This window comes from Gymnodraco acuticeps, unplaced genomic scaffold (assembly GCF_902827175.1).
Source record: "Gymnodraco acuticeps unplaced genomic scaffold, fGymAcu1.1, whole genome shotgun sequence".
Classification (NCBI taxonomy): Eukaryota; Metazoa; Chordata; class Actinopteri; order Perciformes; family Bathydraconidae; genus Gymnodraco; species Gymnodraco acuticeps.
Window position 1 is genome coordinate 1,821,021 of NW_022990023.1, and position 24,889 is coordinate 1,845,909.

At 40.4% G+C, this 24,889-nt stretch overlaps 1 protein-coding gene across 2 annotated transcripts in view; it reads left to right on the forward strand.

Moving 5' to 3' along the window:
• The window catches only part of svild (supervillin d), a 51,082-nt gene extending 28,415 nt beyond the window's left edge, over positions 1 to 22,667 (forward strand). Inside the window, exons 5-30 of one of the 2 annotated variants that reach the window (XM_034214427.1) lie at positions 363 to 460; positions 1,729 to 1,831; positions 3,148 to 3,770; positions 4,402 to 4,534; positions 8,664 to 8,699; positions 9,476 to 9,623; positions 10,302 to 10,385; positions 10,657 to 10,743; positions 10,999 to 11,182; positions 11,286 to 11,458; positions 12,417 to 12,578; positions 12,777 to 12,913; positions 13,343 to 13,490; positions 13,928 to 14,073; positions 14,315 to 14,490; positions 14,683 to 14,818; positions 15,031 to 15,331; positions 15,623 to 15,777; positions 17,048 to 17,150; positions 17,340 to 17,547; positions 17,632 to 17,759; positions 18,758 to 18,913; positions 19,487 to 19,630; positions 20,284 to 20,396; positions 20,840 to 20,995; positions 21,342 to 22,667. In XM_034214427.1, coding sequence (XP_034070318.1) covers positions 363 to 460; positions 1,729 to 1,831; positions 3,148 to 3,770; positions 4,402 to 4,534; positions 8,664 to 8,699; positions 9,476 to 9,623; positions 10,302 to 10,385; positions 10,657 to 10,743; positions 10,999 to 11,182; positions 11,286 to 11,458; positions 12,417 to 12,578; positions 12,777 to 12,913; positions 13,343 to 13,490; positions 13,928 to 14,073; positions 14,315 to 14,490; positions 14,683 to 14,818; positions 15,031 to 15,331; positions 15,623 to 15,777; positions 17,048 to 17,150; positions 17,340 to 17,547; positions 17,632 to 17,759; positions 18,758 to 18,913; positions 19,487 to 19,630; positions 20,284 to 20,396; positions 20,840 to 20,995; positions 21,342 to 21,428 — 4,125 coding nt within the window. In that variant the 3' untranslated portion in view covers positions 21,429 to 22,667. The remainder of the gene's footprint in view (positions 1 to 362; positions 461 to 1,728; positions 1,832 to 3,147; positions 3,771 to 4,401; positions 4,535 to 8,663; positions 8,700 to 9,475; positions 9,624 to 10,301; positions 10,386 to 10,656; positions 10,744 to 10,998; positions 11,183 to 11,285; positions 11,459 to 12,416; positions 12,579 to 12,776; positions 12,914 to 13,342; positions 13,491 to 13,927; positions 14,074 to 14,314; positions 14,491 to 14,682; positions 14,819 to 15,030; positions 15,332 to 15,622; positions 15,778 to 17,047; positions 17,151 to 17,339; positions 17,548 to 17,631; positions 17,760 to 18,757; positions 18,914 to 19,486; positions 19,631 to 20,283; positions 20,397 to 20,839; positions 20,996 to 21,341) is intronic. The other variant, XM_034214428.1, reaches the window with a different exon arrangement.
• Positions 22,668 to 24,889: the final 2,222 nt, after the last annotated feature.

Below are 24,889 nucleotides of genomic sequence, written 5' to 3' on the forward strand. Positions count from 1 at the left end.
TTTTTTATTGGTCATATAATATGTCTGGAAGAGATCTTTTAACCTTTAATGATGGGATGAAAAGAGTCAAAACAAACCCTAATGTCTCCCCTAAGGCCACTTTACTTTAATGTGGAAAATACCGTACAGGCTGTGCTCATCTCTCTATTTTTTCTGTGTGTACTCGTGGTGATAGGTTACTACTGCACTGCCTTGAGCAACTCCACTGGAGCTTTTAAAGGGTTAACTGCTCCACTCAAGTGTATGGGTGGAGCTTTTACTCATTCATTCACTCCCATTATAAAGCTTTACAGCTAGTGTAGGAAGTAAGCAAAGTATTACCTAACCTTTAGGCTTTTTGCCGCCCTTCTCTCTGCCTGTAGGACCAGGAGGGGATGGAAGATGGAAGCAGCCGCCAACACACCAACAACAAGAGAAAGAGTCCAATAATGAGCAGCGACGAGGAAGAGTCCTCCGCCAGGTAGGCAGGTTCAAAGTTGATTTTTAATCACAGCAACTCCTGAATCAATCTGTAACTGAAAGCTGTATATCCTCTGCTGGGATGGTGTTAGTTGTGTCTGACTAGTTGCATTCACACTTTGAATAGAGTCTTCATAATTAGAGTAATAAATGTTGTGGTCTGCGGTTCATTACATTATGCCACAACACGAGCAGCTAGAACAGATTCACTGTGACACAAACACACTGAGGCCGAGCAGGCAGAGAGCAGCGGTAATTACAGACAAATTGAAAGGATCTCTTGTGATGTGAACAGCTGCACAGATAAACCAGATAAACCTGCAGGGCTTGCCACACACTCTCTTGCACATGGATTAATACACAGGCCTCAGTGCTGCGTGGTAGCCATGGTGATGCAAACCAGGCTGAAGTTAAAAGCTGGAGCAGTGAAACTGTACCCAGCAGGGTGATCACTGGAGTCTGGACTGAGCCGGAGAGTGTGTATTTATTGTGTCTATCTTTAAAATCCCCCACATGCTGGTTGTGTGTAGATACTTTTCAGAGTTCACTCCTGTTTGTTTTTGTTCACATGAAGTTTGAACTGACCCATAAACTGCTTTCAGTTTCTACCAAAGTCAGAAGTGAGATCAGGATATTTGAACTTAATGTTTTCAGCAAAGCTTTATTTCACTGCATCAAATAAACCAAACATTTTTGTATACATAAATCAAGCTGACAACAACTAATGTAGACTAAATAAAAATATTGCTTGAAAGCAAAAGTGAATGTGTCCAAGCATCACTGCCTCCCAAAGGTAAAAAACACTCCTCAGAGGAGATCAATTATAAGCTGAGTTCACTTTCTTTATCATTACGCTGGCCCAGAGCCTACGTTGATTACTAAGTGCCATATCAATGACTGGTTATTGATTTTTGGAAACGCCCTTAGGGTTAGTGAAAATAAGAACGTCTGCAGAAAAAACTACTTCAACACGCTTTACTCATTGATTTAGTAACATTCAGTTGAGGTTGTTTATTAACTACTGTGTTGTAAGTACATTAAGTATACACAAATAATTGATTATACCCCTAACTGTTAGTCATGTTTAAAACGATGTGATTGTGGCAGAACAGATTCATGACGTTTCTTAGTTTGTGGTTTAAATTCACCTTGCAGCTCTTTCCATTATGTAATGCCTGAATCACTTCTACCTCAAATGTATGAAATATGTTTTTTGTCCTCTTTCTGTCCGTTTCCACCATCTTCGCCTGTTTTCCGCTCATATTTCAGCCTTTCCAAAACTGATGGGAGCAAGGTAATGGATGAAAAAGAGGCCCCAGATGACCCGTCATGGAAGGAGCAGCATGAAAACGCTTCCACTGAGGAAGAAAAGGTCTCATTTATTTTTTCAGTTTATGCATTACAACATGGTTTCCATAACTCAATAGTCTGAAATATAAGTCATAAGAGTCATCTCTCTGGATTGTAATGTGGGAAAAAAATAATCATATTTTGTGGCTCTACATGCGGGCCAATTCCAAAATGCTTACTCACCTTTACTCTGGCTCTCCGAACCTCTGGGTCTGCTTTGGTTTACTTTTCTGTTTAGCAAACTGTAATTCATGTCACCAATGTACTGATGCAATGCAAGCAATCTCACACACACACACACACACACACACACACACACACACTCACACTCTTAAACGTGTTCTACGCTCTGGTGTCTTTCATTGAAGAGGACCACCTGGTTAGCGTTGCACTTTCACAACCAGCTGGTCTCACGATTTGCTGCGTCCTTCAGCTCCTCCTGAATCAGCGCTCCCCCGTAAACTCTGACCTGTCAGTAGGACGTCTGCTGTTGCTCCAGCTGCTGTTTTATCGCCTGAACAACCAGCATACAGTATCACACTCAAAAGGGTGTGTTTACATGTGTCATTTCATGCTCCTCCTGGCTATTCAATCAAGTGTATTTATAAAGCGCAATTAAATACAACAGTGGACCAGTGCTGTTCAATGAATATAGAGCAAATGCCATAGAAACAAAACCGCAAAATCACTGTCTTTTGCATTTAAAAATGACTACTTAAATTATTTTCATGATCACATCCTTAAAGCAGTTCATATTTCATGTAAGCTCAGACCACACAAAGCTTTAGTCTCACAATAAAACTTACTTGACACAACATGTGTTTTCTTTTAACGCTATTCTCTCTTAGAAAAACAAACATGAGTGACGTCCCAAACAAGTCTTGCAGATTTGTTGACCAGGGCACAGCTTTAACAATCCTACTCGACACATTGTTTATTTCTTTTGATTTCACCTATTAACTCCTGGATTTTCACTTAATCCCGTGTTATAATCACCTTTGATGCAGCTTTCTGAAGCTTTTTTTTTACTTATGTGCATTTGACTTTTCTTGGTAACACCAGTAGTTCAATAAAAGCAGCAAAATAGTTAGAAAAGGAGTATAACTTCATGCTTTGGGAAAAAGGGAGAAAGAAAAATGGTTTTCCACTGTTCATGTGGAAAATGCAAATGAGCGCTATTGGAAACTGCCCGGTCAAATAGCATTACACGCCACAATCACAGACCATAGAATACACTTAAAGTAGTCTTAGAACTGTAATGGTTATTTCCAGATTTTCTAAATATTATTGCTGGTAGAAAATAAAAGCATTCTCTCTCTTTCTCCCTCTCTTCATCAGCCTTCCAGTCTCCTCTCTGACGGATCTCTCCACCTCAGCAGGAACCGAGACGCCTCCCCCCCGCCTTCTCCTCCCTCTCCTCCCTGCCAGCCGTCCTCTCTGCAGCGCCAGGACTCTGAGCCTCGGGGCATCAAGGGAATCCTGAAGAAATGCCGCTCCACCAGCGTGGAATCGGACCACAGCGATGGCTCGGCGGCCGATTGCACACCGGCCCGACAGAGCAGCGTCACGCTCAGCCACGCAGAGAGCGAGGAGGAGGAGGAGGAGGAGGAGGAGGAGGAGGAAGAGGAGGAGGAGATGGAGGATGAAGAAGAAGAAGAGGAGGAGGAGATCGAGGAGGAGGAGGAGATCGAGGAGGAGGAGGAGATCGAGGAGGAGGAGATAGAGGAAGAGGTCAACGGGGAAAATGACAGAGAAGATGAGTCATTTACCGAGAATATCACAGACGGAGGGTGCTTCAGCAGCGACAGGCAGCAGGCGGGGGGGAGCAGTGGCAGTGGGGAGAGCTCTGAGGACATGAGAAGCCCGTCGCCCCTCGAGAGCCTGGAGGCATCCACAGTGTCCGAGGATGCTGAGGAGCCCGAGAGCAGCTTTGATGGAAGCCAGAGCGGCTCACTACAGAGGTCAATGGATGTACACAACCACGTCATGCATTCATCTGATCAGGGATAAGACCTAGATGCGCATATGTGTGTCTGTGCAAAGAACAGGGGGTTCAAGTGTCTCCGAGTTCATTTCATTTGAGGTATATGATCTCAAATGGTTGCCAGGAGTAGCATAACATGGGAATATCCTGGTAAAATAAAGGTAAAAATGAATCGAATGTAATTAAAGCACCCAGAAGACAGTAAGTTTGAATGTCACAGATTATTATATATACAGTAGTTAAAATAAATAATAACTATAAACCTTTGACTAAGTAATATACAAAAGAAAGGTCAGGGAGTAAAACTTAAAAAAACATACAACCTTCAACATAAAAAAAAAGTTTATATATACAGAAGCTGCAGTGTAAAGAAAAAATAAATTGAACATGAGAAATTAAGTTTATGCAAATGTCATAACAACTTTTTAATAACATATTTAACACAAGACATTGTGACTTTATTCTCTGCTCAGGAAGCCATTACTCCACGATATTTTAGTTTACTGCCATATTATATTACATAACACCTTTAAGGCTTTCCAAAATACATAGTGAATGTATATGTTTTTTCATAGAGAAAAACATACGTGTCTTTGCCTTTATTTCAGACTGACGGAGGACACTGGTGAAGGAGAGAACAAGGATAGAGTGAAGAAACCCAAAGCCTCCGACCGGATCGAGACCAAACTGTCCGATCGCTTCGGCCAGCTCCAAGATGCTGAAAACGCCTGGAAGAAAAAGGTAGGTTTTTACTTGAGCAAGCCTGTTTTTTTTGTGTCATTGGGTTTAGTATTTGGTCAGTGAGCAAGTTTGGGGAGGGTGTACAGGCAGGAACTAGTAACTACTGCCACATGTCCAGGCTTCCTCTCAGCTTTGTGTGCAGGGAAAGAAGGATTTAGCTGTGGACGCATTTCTTCCTCTGCCGAATCAGCTTATTTCCCCTGAATTGCTGCCAAAAGGGTGTGAGGTTAAGAGGGCTTGGGGTTGCAGCAGATTTGGGAGTGGTGACGCAAAAGCCCAGAGATCCAGGGCTTAACTGGCCACCGAAAGAGAAAGAGAGACAAGCCCCTTCCCCTTGTGAAAATAAAATCCAACACCATGACCAAACACCTGAAACCTTAAAAGCTAAAGCCTGCTTCCCTTTGTTGGTTTTTGTACTCTCCTGTCTTCTCCTGCTCTCAAGAGCTTTAAAATAATACCCTCCATGAGCGAGCTGTTCTGTTCTTTATAGACTTCCACGTCTCAGAAAATATAAACATCCAGGTTACACAGTCTTACACAGGTCAGCGTGGAGGGTTTAATGTTTAACAGATGCTAAGATAACTGTGTTTTGGAAGCGGTGCATGCAGGTTTATACACGCTCTTCACCTATGCAAACAAGACCGAGTTTTCAAGAGGAAAAACAACCCGACGCTCTCTGATAATAACCATTTCACGGACAGAGAAAGAACTACAGCAGTGGAACAACTCTTCGAGCGCCACATGGAAATCCTTAAATTGGACACTGAAATGAAAGTGATGTCATGTTAATTTAAATGGACCATCTCCTGGCAGGCTGTCTGTCCAAATCAATGATCCTCCAGGGGGATTTCTGCTTTTTGGCTCATCCTTCATCCGTAGAAAAAAAAAGTAAATCCACTCTCCAGTCTGGAAAAGCTACTTAATAAGTATGTACAGCCAGCCAAAAACCTACTAATCCCCCAATCAATTAAACACTAACAACTGATGTCATTTTATATTTGTGTGGTCTGTCTTCATTATGATAAGTCCATGAGAAGGAATGTCTCATCAACACAAAACACATGCATGGAAGGGGAAGTCCAAAAGTCTGCGGATTTCTTCCTTTGAGTCTGTCTGAGGTTAGTGCTTGTGAATGTGTCTAAAACCTGCTGTGGGAACTGACATCACATGTAGATAATACATGGTTTGGCTAAATAATTGGCATTGACGCCATGTCGGCATTAGCTATGGGGCATTTTCCTCGCATGTGACCGTTCTTGTTACAGTTCTGCTTCTCTCTTGAGGAAAGGCCATTGGTTTTTAGGTTTCGGCATGTGATTTTGATCGTATACACTGCCAATCCGGAGCAGATGTTGTTGCTCTTTGGTTGATATGCGGGGGACCAGGGAATGCAACGTGCATGGTACACAGCATGGTCATCTTCAACCAGCTCCAGATGTTTCCTGTTAAGCCTGCTGAGCTGCTCTCTGCGCCGCAGCTGTGTTGTAAAGTGAGGCCTTGTTGTAAATGTAATTTAAAGGGGGGCATGTCTTCTCCTGAATAATGATTGTTATGATAAGCTACATTGACTGTTCGCAGCATGTCACTAGTTAATTACACATTTTAAGATAAAACAAATAAAAAAAATTGCTGCTTTGTTCATCTCAATTCCGTTTTGCCAGTAAAGTAAACTAAGTGAACTTTACACATGGATATTAAATGAATGAATATCTACGATTTACTTTCAAGTCCCACAGGATATCTAAGTGTGTTCCAGTGATGATTTAATAAAGAATAGTCTGATTTGATTCATTTAAGACTAATGATCGTTTGGAAATATCGTCCCTGGTGGGCTGATTCCCAGAACATGTATCAGAGATAATCCACTGAGGACATGTGGATTTTGTAGGAAAAGGCTCTTTATTTAAAAACACAAGCTAATACATTGAGTAAAACACATTTATACCGGATTTAAACCAAACAATGAGGTCAGTTTTTTACCCTGCCTGGCTTTTCATTTATTTAGTTTGCTCTCTTTGCATGCACTGTTATGAACAATCTGTTCCCCTTTTCCTTTCTCTTCCTCCCAAACTTTAAATGTTCTTAAATAGTCTTCCATGCCTAAACCCACTCTCTCCAGCTGTAGCAGTTTAATGTGGCCCTGCTTTGCTTTTCCTCCTCCAAGCCCCTCTGATAATTCCCCTTTCTTCTTCTCCTCCTGCTCTTTCTCCTCCTCCCTTCTTTCCAGTTTTCCTTTGTTCTCACCTGCGGACCCCTTTCTTTGTCTTTGCCACCCGCCTGTCAACCTTTCCTCTTCAGGTGAGTGTGTGTGTGCATACACATGTGCTATATTCACCTCTTTGCACGGACATGTTTTGCTCTTATTGCTCTACCTGTGCTCTGGACAACCTCTCACACACGCTGAGAAATACCAGCGAGAAATCAGAGCTGTCGACACACTTGCTTTTTGGGTACTTGAATGTGGTCTGCTGGCCCTCAGTTGGTCCATATCTGTGTCAGTGGTTTATGTTGAGGTGCTGGCTGCACTGCACAGCAAGGCAGGGCTGAGAATAATGGTTTCCTGTGGGGGCTTTGAGGCCCTGGGCCTTTCCTCTCCTCCCCTTCCTCCAGGGTCCTGTCAGGCCAATGTATTTCCCCTCTCTGATCCACTCCAGAGATGGGCTGCTGGCTGCACTGAGAACGCTTTAGGACTGCGTGAGATAATGGGTATCGTTGTTCATGTGCCCTAGTGCTGTACTAAAAGACTGAATGTGATGTACTGTGCACTAAATTAAGAGTGGCATTTCTGAGCAGTAATAGTTTAAAGGTACAAAAAACAGGATTTTCCTATGAAAGTGTGCAGGAACGGCTCATATTGTTTCATTTGATAAAGTCAGCGTGAGTTCACTTTGATGTTCGGCCCCAGTGTGTCGTCTGTGTGTGCATGCCATTGTGATTAAATGCATTTCTTTGAACTTTTGTCTGGTGCCACGCTAATATTTGACCAGGCCATGCAACATGTTTGACATTAAAGTACAAAGTGTCTGTGCACTGCTGTGTGAGAGCAACAGAAAAAGAGAAAGGGGGAGGTTGTTATGTGTTTTGATTGTGTGGAAGATGTGTGAGGGAAACTTGTGTTTTTCCATTGTTACCACATGCCTTCTTGAATATTGTAGCATGTGTCACATTAAGTCAGGACAAATGGCACATTGCATTACTCAGACTTGTTATTCAATATTTTTGTTAAATGGCAGTTTAATTTCCACCTCCTTCCTTGCCAGGATGTCAACAATGATTGGTTAAGCATGGATGAAGAGTCTTGCTGAGGGACATGTCAACAGATAACATGTATTGTTGACACGGGATGATGGTGTGAGGAGTAAACATTTGATCCTCCTGTCACAGTCGTTTTTTGGGAAAGACTGTATGAATTATAAACATCATGCAAAAGTGGCTGATGCTTGTGTGTATATGTAAGTTAAATATAATAGATGGTAGCTGTCTACATTGAGTAAATCATTAACTCAAATTAGCCTTTGGATATAACAAACTCTAATGTGTTTATAATGTATGCAATCAATCTTTAGGCGAGAGTAAACCCAGGAGTAAATTGAACTTTCAGTTTTTAGCCATTTACTTTTTAGCTCCTAATACAACTAGAAGTTCTGGTTAGCTGTTGCCAAAAATTATGACATGTGTAAGTAAACAATCCTACAAAATGAAGCTACAGTCGGTTACAGTCTATTTATTTTTCTTTTCATGCAGAAGTTATTATGATAATGATTTGTACACATTTATCTTGTAGACAACTAATACAGGTCCGGAGGTTAATTTAAAGAAACAACGTTTAAAGTTGGTTAGACTGCTGATCACGATTAGACATTTTTCGTGCCGCCTATAATTTTACATCAACAACATTGTAATGACATCAGTGTGGCAGCAGCTCACCACTTTAACGTCTTTTCAAACTCTGAAGCCGCTGACATCTGTGACTGTTTAAAGTTGACTCCTCAGAGCTTACCGTGCAGATGATGCTGTGAAATACAGAATGACAGTCAGCAGTTCACACAGATTCCTCTATGACTGTAACAAGATGTTGAGTTTTAGTAATCCTGATCATTTGTTTGTCATTTACTTTCTTCTCCTGCAGAAAAAACGTCCCAGCTGTGAAGCCAAACAGGCAAAAGTACTTCAAAGACTATTCAATATAAACAGAAATACATACAATCACCGACCACTTTGTATAATCACTTTGCCTAATGCTGATAATCTGCTTGGAATTTATTTTCTGTGTGTTTCTCCTTCCTTTTTTTTCTGTTTGTGTTATCTGTAGAAAGGATGTGAACTCATGCTACATCCCATGCAGTGGATTGCTCATTATTGGAGAAGGAATATGGGGTGGCAGCCAGTAAAAAGCTGAAGCAGGGCCATAAAACGCTTCAAATATTTCAGAGTGGAATATCATTAATTACTATAAAACAGCTCAGGGGTCCAGTGGGACCAGAAGTGCAGTAAAAACGCTGCTAACTCAGTTTTAATGATGGAGTTCAGGTGCAAAAATGGCAGCAGGAGTAAATCACAAAGAAAGCTCTAATGCATAGCAGCAATTTGAAGGTTTCTGGACACTTTTGGTGTTTTATTGTCAGGACTCTACATTCTTCATATTTTCTTTGCATAAAATCAAGTATGGAATAACACAGTAAGACGTTTTGGGGTTAGTTGTTTTTGGCAGAAGCCACACTCCCACAGAAATAAGGTTGGGATCTGTCATCATTCGCCCTTAAATTCACTTCTGGTGGCTTCACTGTCTTACTCCGCCTATCCTCATGCAAGCCGGCTTGCTCATTCATGATGATTCCACTGTCTTCATAACTGTCTGTTCATGTGTGAAATGAATGGACAGTAATGATCTCAAGTCTTCATGCTGAATCTAAAGTTGCATTTGAATAAATGTTCCAACAGAAATCCAGTGTGGATTTGGGGCCCAAGGTGTCGCTGGCAGACAGGATGAAGGTGCTGAGAGACAAAGAGGAGCAGTGGAAGAGCCGAGGCAAAGGAGCAGCCAACGACTCGGTCCAGTTCACTGTGGCTGGACGTATGGCCAAGAGAGGTAACTGCAGTGTGTGTTTACTCAGTGTGGTGAGATGAGAGCGTGCTTATTGTTCTACTGCGGGAGGCCGGGCCAATCGTGCAAACTCTCTGTGACCTCTGCATTCTTTCAGGTGTCTTTACAGTTGGCTTAACAATATTGTTTTTATATTACACACATACAAAAAGACAATTGAAAGTTGACATAACCTTTTCCTCCTCAGAAAACGACAGCTAATTAAAAAATGTGATTTTTTTTTTTTCTTTTTTTTTTTAAATTTTTTTTTTAAAGAATGGCAAACAGCCCCCTAAAAAAAGCATATACTGTATACCAATTTTGCAGCGTCATATCCAGCCCACAATGAGTCGGGGATATAATATAATAGGATATATTGCTAATTAGACTTTATGTTGGACCCAATAACATGAAAATGATTAGTCAATTTATTTTCTATTATATGGCAAAATGTCTTTAAATAAAAATATCTATGAGTTAATCTAATGGGATCATTTGACGCTTGTCTTTCTCATATATTCACCAAATATATATCTTTGAAAATGTTGGAATATTACTGTGCATTTTTTATTATGTTCTGGCTATTTTAGACAAAACAATAAATCAAGAAAATATTTGACACTTCATTAATAATGTAAATATGTTGTTATTGCAGCCCTAATTCCCCCCTTTGTCTTCCTCCAGGTCTTGTGACAGACACCGGAAAGGATGAGTCGCCTCTTATTGCCCTCAAGAAGTGTAACGCCACGCCTGTCAAGCCGCTTGAAGGTCAGTCAGTCAGTGCGTGAATCATTTCGTTAATCAGGGAAGTCATTAACCCGATGCGTCTGTTAGGGCAGCAGATGGTCTGAATATTTAACATATAATTATAGTCATGGTCATTTGTGTCATAAGGTGCAGATGACACGGAACAAATGTAAATGTTGGTAGTAGTTCTAACAGAATTTGATGCCTTTTATACAAAAATATGAATGCCAAAGATTGATGTTGGATTGTAATACTGAGTATATTCAGCCTTTGTTCCTTTTTTGCTGAACAGAAATCTCCAGTAGAACAGATGTCAAGGTGGAAGGAGACAAAAGGCTCGACAAGCTTGAGTCTTTCCTCGACAAGCTACACAGTAAAGGTACACTCCCCCTGTTTTCTTCCATATGAGATGATGGTTTATCACACATTGTGTTATTGTGGATCTATTGTACACGTAGGTAAACAACTTTGTTATTCCATATTTGTTTAATTTCAATTTAAACTCTCCTTTACCGATACAGGATATCCAACACATTTTGTGCATATGTGTTCACTAAAATCATTAGCAAGAGAACATATCTGTATAACACTTCCTTTTCTATCCTCTTTCTTTCCTTCCATGGTGGGCGGTCAGGTGTGAGCAAAAACAAGATATCCACAGTCGAGGTGACGGCAGAGACGGAGAAAGAAGTGATGACTCTGGACGATGACGAGACATTCGGCAACTTTTACAAAACTGTCTCACCGACATCGCTCCATGATTCAAGTATGGTTTTAACAGAGGAGGACTTCAGCCAGATCCATACCAATACACCAAAGTTAGTGTACAATAATAATATTTTTGACCATTTAAATGACTTATGAGTCCCTTTTCAGGCTTACATTAAAACTGACCACTGTTTTGTGTTTGTATGTTTTCAGGCTCACGTCAGCCGTAACGGAACACAAGAGAGCGGTCCGCCCCCCCAGGAGGAACCAGGGCTCCAGGAACCCTCTGCGGGCCCTCGCTGCTCGCAACGACATCCGACAGGTCTACACCGAGCAGAGGCTCAACGTCGCCTCCCTGGAGACCAAGAGGATCCAAGTGGAGAGGAGTAAGACTACTAAACTGACTAAAGTGATATTGAGGTTCTCAGCATAGCTAGGATAAAGTCTCCAATATGGCAAGAGCTTTCAAGCACAAATGTTTCATCTACAACAGTTTGGTATTATGCCTCTATAAAGATATGTTGTGTTGTTCATGATAAACTGACACGGTCACAGTGGCCTTTAGGGGTTTCTGTGGGTCGCAGTGTGCTCTACTGGTGTATGAAACTTATCCTTATAAGAGATTACAATTGTAATACCGGTATGGAATCTCATAATAGCCCAAAAAATATAAAACAAATTCAATTTCCCATAAAACATTAACATTTACTTTTGGTTATAATTGGTTGTTTTTTGTACTTATTATTTTGCATACAAAGGGCAATATTAACCTTTATGACCCCAAAAGTAACGTTGCAGTGGCTACATATTTCTCAGACATGAATTAAGACACATTTTTTAATACAGAACATGAATGAATAACTTCATCTCCTGTCCAGCAGCCTACAAATAAAATGTGCACTTCCATAAACACAGCTGTTTAATTTGTTTATTATCCGTAAACGCATTGCATGAAAGCTAAAGTTGAAATTAGTGGCCAATAAACTGTACTCTATGACTGAAGCTGTTCTGAAAGTGCAAGCAGCTGTACATACTTATCTAATGCATATATTCAATTCCTTTCTTTGAATAGTTTTCACAGACTAATCTGACCTCAGTGACGTTTTCACAGAGATGGAGAAGGAAGTAAGATCTGCAGCCGTGTGTAGCCCGCTAAGTATAGCTCACACAAAGCAGACATTTGAAAATGTCTCTATATCTATGATATCAATCTGATCTTGGTCTTTATTTGTTGTAATGAGAGAGATGGCAGAGTAGATCAGGGAATACCTACTGTACGCTCAAGTGTGTCAACTCAACTGTGTTCATTTCTAATGTCTGATCCTTTTCTTCTCTCTTTTAAAGTGGCAAAGCACTCCAAATCAAATCTCGCTGATGTGGCCTTGGCGGGTCTCGCCAGCAAAGAGAACTTTCGCAAGATCAACCTGCGAAGCGTGAAGTCCACCGATGTTGTGACCAACAACAGCACGCTGCCTTTCAACAAGCTCATGCTCATTCGCATCAAAGGTCAGAAACTCAAGAAGGTGAACTGTGTTTTCTGTAAACATGTGTTGAATGGAAGTGTCAGGTATCTTCTTGTGTTATCTCTTAATGATGTTCAGTTAATAAACCACAACAAAAGGATGCTCAATACCAGATCAGTGATGTATGTTTCAGATTTAAACTGCTGAAGTCAAAGTATTAAATGCTTTATCATGTCTGCAGGTCGGAGGCACATTCAGGTGCGTCTGGTGGAGCCCACATCCCACTCTCTGAACAGCGGAGACTGCTTCCTCCTCATCACGCCAAAACAATGTTACATGTGGAGTGGAGAGTTTGCCAACGTCATAGAGAAAGCCAAGGTAGAGAGGGATGAAGAAACTGCTTTGGATTTTAATTTTTGGATAATTGTTGACTGTACAGAATAGTTTTGAAGCTTCATTTTCACATTGACGTTCAAATAATAAATCAATCTATTCATTATTTTTTAAAGTCAACACTTCTTCCTAGTTGCACATAAAGAATAGGCTACAATAATTATATTCATTTGTAGATTTCTGGATTGTTCCCAACTCATGGGAACTTTTTAAAGGTTGTGATTATTCTGTAGTCAAATGTATATTGGAAAATTCACAGATTTGTTTTCAATTTGTTGGAATCAAGCAACAAAAAAGGAAAGCCTAAATTCACTGCTAACAAATCCATTAAATAAAGTTGATTTTAAAATAAAAAGGATGAATACCTCAAATACAGGCGTGACATGTACTGTACCACATGTTTTCTGTGACCAGGCGTCGGACATGGCAGCGTTCGTTCAGGCGAAGAGGGACATGGGGTGTAAAGCCTCCCAGGTGACGGTGCTGGAGGAGGGCATCAACACGGACACTAGATGGGCCAAAGAGTTCTGGACCCTGCTGGGAGGACAGACCCCGTACAGAGGTTCATACACATATACAAGAAACAGAATAAAATATATCTATATATATACTATAATTACCCAAAAGTACAACAAAAATAATACTTTATATTCATTATTCATCTTATTTTTACATATATTTCTTTTAAACCTACTGGGTGTATTTCACATTTTCGGTTCCCCTTCAAAACTATTCCACAAAGAAACTAATTTGACTATCAGACATCTTTGTTTTCCATTTTTTGTAAAAATCGCACTTCCTCTAGGTTCATACTTACTCTTCACAGTTGTAACATCTTTTGGGATGATCTAACACATTACCTTTTACCGTTTTGATTCAGAGAAAAGTGCTTTGTCATTGTTTCATAGGATATTTAAAAGGTAAAGTAAAACATTAGATCTGTTTTTTTCCTTAAGAACACACATGCTTACCCTGCTTTTTGTTCTGTGTGTGTTATAGGAGCGGGGGAGCCAGAGGAGGACGAGCTGTATGAGACAGGAGTGTTGGACTCTAACGGGGTGTACCGACTCCTGGGAGACAAACTGGTTCCTCATGAAGAAGCCTGGGCCTCCATCCCGAGTGTCTCCCTGCTCGACTCCAAAGAGGTAACACTGCTACTATATAGAGGAATAATGACCATATTTATGTAACAAACTATTTTGTTCGATTTTAAGCCTGAAAAAGAGTTGGACTGGCATAGAAAGTATGAAAAGTGACGTTATTATATCTTTAAAAAGAGTCCATAATAGTCCAGACATACATTTCAGTACACAGTGTTTTGTTTTGCTTGTTGTAACAACTGCAATCCATCTTCCCCCTCCCCCCGCTGCCAACACCCTACAACAGGTCTTGGTGTTTGATTTTGGCAGTGAAGTGTACGTGTGGCACGGGAAAGATGTGCCCTTGGGTGACAGAAAAGTTGCTGTGAAACTGGGCAAACAGCTTTACAGCGGCAGCTACGACTACAGCAGCTGCAGAGTTAACCCTTTAGACGCCTCCTGCTTGAATACAGATGTGCCTCAGTGAGTATCACGTGTTAATACTACCATTTTTTATTGCTGTTTTACACATTTGTAAAATAACAGTGTTGCACTTTTTGCATGCAGAAGGTTAGTTAGACTACTGGTTGTGTTATTGTAGCCCCTAGTGGTTTCATTTTGCCGGTACAGTTGTACACAGGATTTATTTCTTTTTCTTGTATATTTGATTTCCAGGCAGGGGGAGGGTCGCCCCAGCTGGGCTCTGTTTGGCCGGCTGTCGGAGCACAATGAGACGTCGCTGTTCAGAGAGAAGTTCCTGGACTGGGCTGAGAGGAAGAAGGAGGAAGCTGCTCAAGCAGAGGAAATCAAGGTAGACGAGATTAGACTCAGGATGTGTTCATTTTTGGAATTAGCAATGACTCAGTGTTTGTGTTTTACATGAATCAGTAACGGCTTTCATACACTTTTTGGATTATTATTAAAGGAATTTAGAATAAACCCTGCTTCTAATGCCATTTATTCATGAAAATCCTGACCAAAGTAAACATTTAAACTTACTGAAACTTTATTTTGTCTTCTCAGAGCCCAGTCCACTCCATTGACCGCCCCACTCTTGACCTGGAGCTGCAGCCATGTGACGCCAAGGCCCTCCTGGACAACGAGCCGGCCTCGGTGAAGACCCTCCTGGAGGGGGTGAACGTGCAGCGGGGCCGCGGCCTGGTGAGAGCGGACGACGGGAGGCAGGCGGAGTTGGCTACAATAGCTGTAGATTCCTGGCACATCAAAGAGCACGGCGAGGAGGAGCTGCCTGAAGAGAGCCTGGGCCAACTGCACGAAGGCGACACCTACATCATCCGCTGGAAATACTCCATCACCACTCTCGGTGAGTCATGTGTTTTGGCACAGAGGTAGCCTGAAGTATAAACAGTGGAGGTTTAAATATCATGACAAAGTGGTAAGACCTTGGAGAAGATTAATGGCATTCGTATCTGCCCGACTTCACTTGTTAGTTTTAATGGATTGCAACTGGAAAAAAACACATCTGTGAGGCAAATGTAAGTGTGGTTAACAATGTTTGACAGATGAAGAGGCTATAGTGTTACATTTTAGGGTTACAGCTGTCCAGAAGTGAAAGCAGAAGTCCTTCATTTATCCACTTGTCCGGTTTTCACAGTGGGTAAGCGACAGAAGCCCGGGGAGCTGAGTGCCGGTACTCCTGGGAGAGAGAGGACAGCTTGTTTTTTCTGGCAAGGCAGTAAGTCCAGCGTCAGTGAGAAGGGAACCTCGGCTCTGATGACGGTGGAGCTGGGCAGCCACAGAGGATCACAAGTGGGTATCAGTTCATCACAGCCACACACATCCAATCAAATCTATTCTCTTTTTCATGTTAAGTTTCTGATTAGGACTCTAAAAAGGCCAGTTTTTCTAGTACTGTCATGATTAAAACTTCTACTGGACGATACATTGTTTAAGAAATAGTTGTGATAAACAACATTTATTGCATTTAAGACCGTTTTATGCCACATATAAAATGATTTAAAGGTCCCATGTCATGGCCATTTCTACCGATCATAATTCCATTGTTGAGGTCTACTAAAATACATTTATATTGTGCAATTTTCCAAACTCACATTGGTTCCTCATACAGAATCTCTGTATATAGTATGTGTATTCACTCTCTGTCCTAAACGGCTTGTTGGAGCTCCTGGCCCCCCCTCCCTATGAGCCCACTGTGCTCTAATTGGTCAGCTCGCCCACTCTGTTCTGATGAGTCCACCACCGTTACAGCACAATCAGTGATTATGTGTTACAATGGTGTTTTGCCACTGCGAGGCTCCACTAGCACCCCCCCCCCCCGCGGATTGGTCCATTGGGTTGTCGTTACGTCACTTGGTTCCCGGAAGAAAAAAATGGAAAAAGAAAAATCTCCAACGAGGCGTTCTGGGGCAGCATAGACAGGTATTTTCTGTGTTAGAGTTTAACTCGCTACAGGGTTTGTGACTCTGCAGACTGTTAACATGCAGAAAAACCTTCATAACAAACAAGGGGACGGGTAATAACCGGAAAAGCATGACATGGGCCCTTTAAAAAAAAGTAGAATAAAAATGAAAGTACAGCTTTTCAAAAACAATAAACTTCAAATTCTTAATAATTAGGGAAAGACTTTTACAAAATATCCAAATAAATAAAACATAATGAAATAAAACCCAATAATCAAAACGATGAGTTGAGTCTTGTGCCCTGTAAGCAAAAAGGTCTGTGCCAAAGTCTTATTATGGGAGGTATACCAAGCTGTTTATTCTGTTGGTGACATTCTTCCTTCAACAAACACACACACACACACACACACACACGTTACACACACACACACACACACACACACACACACACACACACGTTACACACACACACACACACGTTACACATTTAAACACATTGAACAATATTGAGGTCGGTAAAAATGATCATGGTTATGTTCATGTATCGTCAATAAGGTTATCATCAGGCCTTTTATTAACAGAATATGAACACGTGAATGTTGGATACAATCTGTATATATAAAAGTGTGTGTCTGTTTGTTGTCTTATTTGTTCACCAGGTGTTGGTGAGTGCAGGGAAAGAGCCTCCGTGCTTCCTCCAGCTCTTCCAGGGAGGTTTGATCATCTACAAGGGCAGTAGAGAAAACAGTGCCAACAACACAGGTACAAAAATATACATTATTTTTTTTAAGTGTTGCCCTATATTCCAGCCAATGTAGGCTTTGGATCACTGCATACAATACTGTATCAAACTCAGTGTTGCCAAATGGTGGCTTGGGACTAACATGTTTTGTCAAATAAAGACAGTGAATAATGTGGCATTATGCTTTTATCTGTGGTTCATCTCTGCAGGCGGCTGGAGGTTGTTCTGTGTCCGTGGAGAGGCGGAGGTGGAGGCGTCGCTGGTGGAGGTGGATTGCCAGCGTGCCAGTCTACGCTCTCGTGCCAGCCTGGTGCTTCTGAACGCTCAGACAGCCGTTCTCTTCTTGTGGCACGGCTGCAAAGCACATGCTGGAGCCAGGCAGGTGGCCAAAAGAGCTGCAGACAAACTCACCCAGAGGTAAGGAGCGAGCAGATGGACATTAATATGCTTAGTGGACGAGCATATGTGGACTGACATTGTTTCTGTGTTGGTGTCTTCAAGGTGTCCCTCAGAGTTAGGTCTGAGCAGCAGTGTGAAGGTGGAGGAGGTGGAGGAAGGGTCTGAACCCACAGAGTTTGTGAAGGCTCTGGGCCCGCTGGACAAGAAGGCCTACGACTGCATGCTGCAAGGTGCGACCTCACATTGCATACTATGCCTTGTGCCTTACGTTGTTAAAAGCAGCTCTCATATCTTTAGAGGCATGTGGTGCAGTGGGTTGTGCGTTGGTGTTCAGATCAGGGGGTCACAGGTTCAAACCCCACTGCAGTCAGCATGTCGTTGTGTCCCTGGGCAAGACACTTCACCCCAAATTGCTCCTGTGGGGATTGCCCACAGTACTGAGTATGTAAGTCGCTTTGGATAAAAGCGTCTAACAAGTGACATGTAATGTGATGTTTAGAGGCTGAACATGTCAAAAGAATATCAATTACAACTAATATTTATATTGTTTTCCAGTGCAAAAATAATTTCTGATTATAAATATTAATAATCGTTTTCAGAATTGTAGCTATTTTATATAGCAATTTAACAATTATTGAATGTATACTTAAAGTTTAGACTTTTTTTCACAGTCTGGGATATGTCAAAGATTAGCAACAACATTGATGTTGATGCATGTCATCTAAAACATAATACAGCACCAATCCCCCCTAGTGGAAATCAGGAAAATAAAATGTATTTTCCACTAAGGACACACATGAGACAACGGCACAATCTGGTTGAAAAATGTTAGCCAGGGCCCTAGATTAAATATCTGATATCCTTTTTATATATATTTTTAATTAAATGCTCTAATTGCCATGGGATCAAAAACATTTTATTGAATTTTTAATGGACTTTAATAGGGTAATTGAGTTTCTGTATTTTGGCTGCATTATTTAATGTTGACTTATTGAGGCTGATTTTAAAGATACAAATTCAGGAGAAAAAAACATACTTACAAATTGTATGAAATATGCATCAATGCTGCCCTAATGATTGGACATTTAAGTCGGCCAAAAGTATCCCAAGTGAGGGAAACACCATGTAGTAACTTACCAGCAGAAATAAGAGCACAGCTTGTGTTCAGCGTGTGAGCTGATGAGACGTGTGTGTGTGTGTGTGTGTGTGTGTGTGTGTGTGTGTGTAGATCCAGGGAAGTACAACTACACACCGCGTCTGTTCCGCCTCAGCGCAAGCTCCGGGGTGTTCGAAGGGGAGGAGCGTCTGTATCCAGCCAGGGTGTCGGAGGGAGTCATGGCGATGCCCTTCCTGCAGGAGAACCTCTACTCTGCACATCAGCCAGGTACCAAACACCCGTAACAATGTTATAATCCAGTGAAGTAGGTCTTGATAATTTGTCCTATATGGTAAAAAAGTTGAAATAGCCAGTTGCAGTCCGTTACATTCTAACAGTTTAATGGTCTGTACAATCTGTAAAATGTCTCTGTCCTTGCCTGAAAAAGAGGAAAACATAACTAAATGTATCAACCAGCAACTGTATATATTTACTAATGAATACTTATCTTTGTTAGCTTAGTTATCAGTGGATTGACTGAGTCATTTAGTTAAATGAATTGTTATTTGTGTTTTTGAGATTGATCATTTGAATGTGAATCAGAAATTCTGTTAAAAGAGACTCTTGGCAGGTTTCTTTTCATATAAGGAAGGACAAAACTAAAATCACAAAACAACTCAGTTACTCAATGTTCCCTGTTTGAACCTTGAAAACGACACAATAAGACGCTGGTTTTGAAAAAGCCTTTCACAGCTGTTGATGGATGTGTTTTATTGTTACTGTCAGCCTAACAATACCTGGACTGTAGTGCCTCTTCCTGCTGCTGGGTGTTCATGTCCTTGCTCTGCCTCACCTCTCCAGCCCTGTTCCTGCTGGATAACCGAATGGAGGTGTACCTGTGGCAGGGCTGGCAGCCTGACGACACTCAGTGCACCGGCTCTGCCAAGATGCGCTGGAACAGTGAGAGGAAGTGTGCCATGGAGACTGTGCTGCAGTACTGCAAAGGTCAGAGGTCACATACATCCACTGTAGCTAAAATGTCTGGGGTCTGTTTGAAATCACATACTAACATACTACCGGTTATAGGTATGACATTTTTTTGTATTGGATAAATGCTTGGATGTAAAGTAGATTAACAAGAACTGCTAAGTACGCAATAGTAGGTTAATGGACAAACTGACCTGCCCCCATATTGCATTGTGGGTCTTCAGACTATCCAATGGAGGACTGCCAGGGAAAATGATTACCTGTTTGATAAGATAAATACTATAGTAATGACAGTGAGACGTTATTAAGAGTAATAAAGGCGGGAGCCAGACATATAATGCACAATAGAAAATATATTAATAACTAATACTAATTGCCTTAAAATCCTGGAAAATATTTAATTAAGTGCTATAAAACAGTCTGCTCGTGATGGCATACCTAATCGTTAATATGTATGCATTATGTTAGCATGAGATTTCGAACATAGCATGGATCTACAGTAATTGATTAGCAGCCAAACACTTCCCTAAGCACTCTCAAAAAATAATGCTATTGCTTTTTATATTCACACCATCAGTATTGTGAGCACACATTATTTGTCCCCATACAGTATATGAATTATGAAATGTAAAGCATGTTTTACTCATCTTCTACACTGGTATGATTTACAGAGAAGAACCCTCGGCGCCCCCCTCAGGCTTATCTGGTCCTAGCAGGCTGTGAACCTCTCACCTTCACCAACATCTTCCCATACTGGGAGAAGGACACCATGATCACTTCAAAGGTGGGTTACTTTTGATACACATTACATTTTGATTTCTGATGTTTTACTTTACGAGTCTGTGTCGGCGTGAGTGGGGCTATCACAGTTGCTTGAGCTTCATGTAGTTGACGCAAGAATCCAAATCATCTCACTCAACCAGATCTGTTTTGTCAAAGTGCCAGCCCAAAACTATTTCTGAATGGGGTTTTTATCTGCCAAATGACTTGCCTGTTCTATTTTGCTGCCTTTGTTAAACCCTTTTTCAAAAAGTGCTTTATATATAAAGAGTTTTATTATAACATCACATCATTTTTAAATAAAAAGTTGAAGAAATGAAATGTAACGTTGATTCTTTCTTGCAGCAATTATCAATTTGGAAAACCTGTTTTTTAGCTTGCACACAAAGAGGAATGGCTCTATTTATTTGCATTTATTTACCTGTTTTCAATGATATGTGTTTGCAGACTGAAGGCTCCAAGAACAAGGTGATGTTGGTAAAGGAGGCGCTGTCTCGCCTCAGTAAGCAGCAGTACTCCATCGAGGAGCTGACCGGGAAGCAGCTCCCAGAGGGAGTGGACCCTCTGCGCCTGGAGGACTACCTGTCCGACCAGGACTTCAAGGTAGGGCACTTAGCTGATCTCAAATAGGATTTTAAATAGCTTAAAGTTGATATATTGTTAGATCAGATTATTTATAAGCCAAATACATAGATATTCTTCGTATGAGAGTTTTGCGACAGGAAAGAAGAGCCAATAAAATAGCTTAATTTATGTTGAAAATAATGATTAGTCAGTCTTGTGTCATATTTCTATAATGCAGCAAATTACAGATTTTAAATGCCAAATATGTTGAGGATACAGAAAGATGCATACAGTAAAAAGCACTTGGCCCACCTAGACAAACATATTATTTATTATAATATAAGGCCTTGTGTAACCTTTGTCCTCTCACTGTGATGTTTTGCAGACACTTCTTGAAATGAGTCGAGTTGAGTTCAACGCTCTGCCAAACTGGAAGCAAAAGAATCTGAAGAAAAGCAAGGGCCTGTTTTAAAACAAATATTTTTGTACACTCGCTGTCTGTTTTTTCATTCTCTCAGAAGCTTTTCTATCTTTTTTTTATTCCAAGAAAAAAATGATGTCCTCATTTTGTAAAGGATATAGAAAAGCAAATGTACAATTTAGTTCAAATGTTGATCTATTTTTAATACCAATGCCATGTTTTCTTGTGTCACTAAAATATTTTAGCCGATCATTATGTGCAATTGTTAATCTTTTTGATGGCAAGATGTTTTCCTTGTATGGTAAAAATAGTTACCCTTGCATTATAAATATGTAATATACTATAAAGGAGTGTGTTTTATATGTTACACTAGAAGGTGTCCATTTTCATGTAAGAATGTGTGTGCATGTTGTTATAAAACTGAGGGAGTTATTCATTGATTTTCCTACATGTATTTCACAGAGAAAGGCAGCTCTGTGTAATGGGATCAAATTGTTCATCAAAATGTCCTCACTTAGAGGATGACAAACAAAAGAAAGCAAAACAAATCGAAGTTCAGAGAACAATCCCTATGATTTGTGAACATTTGAAAGAAACGTGGTGATTGAAAACCAAGATTGTATTCAATACGCCTGACTTGTATAATTGTAACAGAAATATATATTCAGTTTTCTGTTTTTGTACACGTATGTGGATGAGTAAAATCCCATTGAGAATTTAAACAAAAAAAATGAACTGAAATTGATGCGACAGACCATAAGCATCACTAAAACTCAACCATAACATTTGTTCATGTTTGGTACTGAATACTTCCTGGATCTCATGAATGACTGCCAGTGGTGGCAGCCCTTTGATCAACTGCTTGTTATTGACCAAATTGAATCTGTTTGTCTTGTTATACATGTTTCTGTTTTTCTATGTGTGTCTGAATGTGTAAATGTGCAACTTTAAAAGTATTATGTGTGTGGATATGTAAGAGAGAGTACCATGCAGTATAAACTGCCTTTAGCTGTAGCTGACACCACAAATGAATACTGCAAATGTGATGTCATATATTATATTATGTGTAAACCATACTGCCAATACTGTAATGTCTGAATTAGAACATTTCTGCATGATGTTCACAAAAAAAAATGTTTCTCAGAAAACTTGTTATTTTTTTGTGACATGTGGAGAAAGCTTACAAGCCACTTTTTTATTTCATGGCACATAACAATAAACATTGGTGGTAGGGAAATGAGATATTAATGCTCAAGGTTCCCTTTTTAAATAAAGTATTTTTAAAAAGGGTTTTGTTAGGATTGTCTTTTAAGTAGCACAAACAAATACAATCTTTTGGTCTTTTCAGTCAAGACATGTCGTAGTAGGTGACGCACTGTGTAAATAATTAAATTAATAATAGCTTAGAGGGCAGATTCCTTGTTAACGGTTATTAGTAACACCTGTGTTTTTCCTACTATGCGAGTCAAAAATGCTCGTTGTGAAAAATTATTAGAAACGTTATAATGGACACCTGGTTTTAGTAGATTTGTGTGCAGTTTTAGACGGAAAAGCCTGTGTTTTCAGTGGAACAGTAAAGCATCACAGTACAGAGCCACTATCTAAACATCTTCATGGGGCTTAGCAGGCAAAGCACTGGTGGAACTAAGAACATAAATAATGGCTCGATTTTATTACCAGTCTCAGCTAACTCTGCCAGTGAGCAAGCACAATACCAATCTGAACTGAACACATCCTGTATTCTTTAGTGACATATATTAGGCTAACACACAAATACAGTAGGCTATGTGTCAGCATATTCAAAATGAGAAAATGGCTGTTTTTTTATTTTATTAGATGCTTGAAAAGCAGAAGTGAAAGCAGAAAAAAATCATTAAAGACCTGACACACAAATACACTAGGACTAGGGACTTTCAAACTAGGCTACATGATAAGAACACATCTCACTCATAAAACAATTACATTGTGGAATCTGCTGAGAAATACAATATTAAATCTTCTAAATAATTAGTAAAGACGGCTCCGCTCAATTATGATTTTGATCATGATTTAGGTTTTTGCTATTCTACTGTCAAGACTCCAGTAATTGGCCGTAATGCACCTGAAGCTGCACTCTGCCAATAGCCTATAGGCCTACCCCCAGAAAAAAACACCTTTTAACCTGCCATACATTTTGGGACACTTGGAGCCAGCTGAAACGAAGCTAAAACACAATATAACAGTTTATTTGGTCAATTAAGTGAAAGAAAGGGTGGAAAAAATACACTTTTACACACCCAGCAGGTGTGGATCCGAGCAACAATAGCATTCGTTTGGAGTCGTGTTTGCTTCTGCTTCACTAAATGTAAGTCAAAAATCCGTCTGTAATGTGCTTTTAGTTTCCACCAGCTCCTGACGGAAATAGGCGAACGTTAGCGGCTAACAGTTAGCTAGTAGCCACTACCAGTCGTTAACTGTTAGCCGCTAATGTTAGCATATGGGTAGGTAGCATAGCGTACAACATAACAGATTTATCAAATCATTAATGCTCTGGGCTGGAAAAACACATCTTAAAACATTCTGAAACATTTAATAGAGCTAAAGATGGCGTGATATTGTGTTTTGTTACAAAGAATGACCCCATCACCCACGAATAGCCGCTTTAACAGTTTATCTATGTAAATGCTCATTCATCTGAAGACAGCACTGGGGCCTGGGCTATGAATACAAAGTAGTAACTGGATTAGTATTCATGTATTGCCTTAAAATATTCACTGTGTTACTTTTTAATTAAAGAATGACTGCCCCTCTAGGTTTCTGAAACCCTCAACAAATGACCTCCAAAAAGTTAGATTTAAAAGACATGACCTTGGTCCTCTCAATATCTAACTATTAATTGTGCTGCTTTGTTGAGAGGGAGGAAGCGGGTTGTATTAATTAAATGTTTGATTAACCTCCAGAAGCCCATTAAAAGTAACGCTTTCCTGTAAGCTTATTAAGTTAAAATTAATATATTGACAGTCTTGTTTTTATTTAACCACAAGAGGGCGTTGTCTGTCCAGGCTTTACACTATAGCCTACTGCTCTCAATTTAAATCCATGCAGTCTTGGGCCCTACATAAACAATAATTGATGAGTAGAACATCAATATCTGAGTCTAAAAGATCAAAACTAAACTATCTCCTTGAAATAATCATTTTTTGTTGCTGGAGGTCTTTGAAAATCTCTCCAACACTGTGTCAAAAGCAGAATGATCATCTGTTATGTTCTGCCTGACTCATTGCTTTTTTCGAGCACATCTGTGAATCACTCACCCATGGGCCAGAGGCTTACTGTAAACACACAATGAGTACCACGTAGAGACTCATATTTAAGCAAACTAGCTCTACATCAATCCCTTATGGATCCTGGCTAGTTCCGACAAACATGCAGCATCAGAGTTAATTCCACAACAGATGGCAGGAGGCAGCCGCCCCTTCCTCAGGTTTGTTTATTTATCATCTACTCAGTCCGGCGAGCATTAATCACCTGCG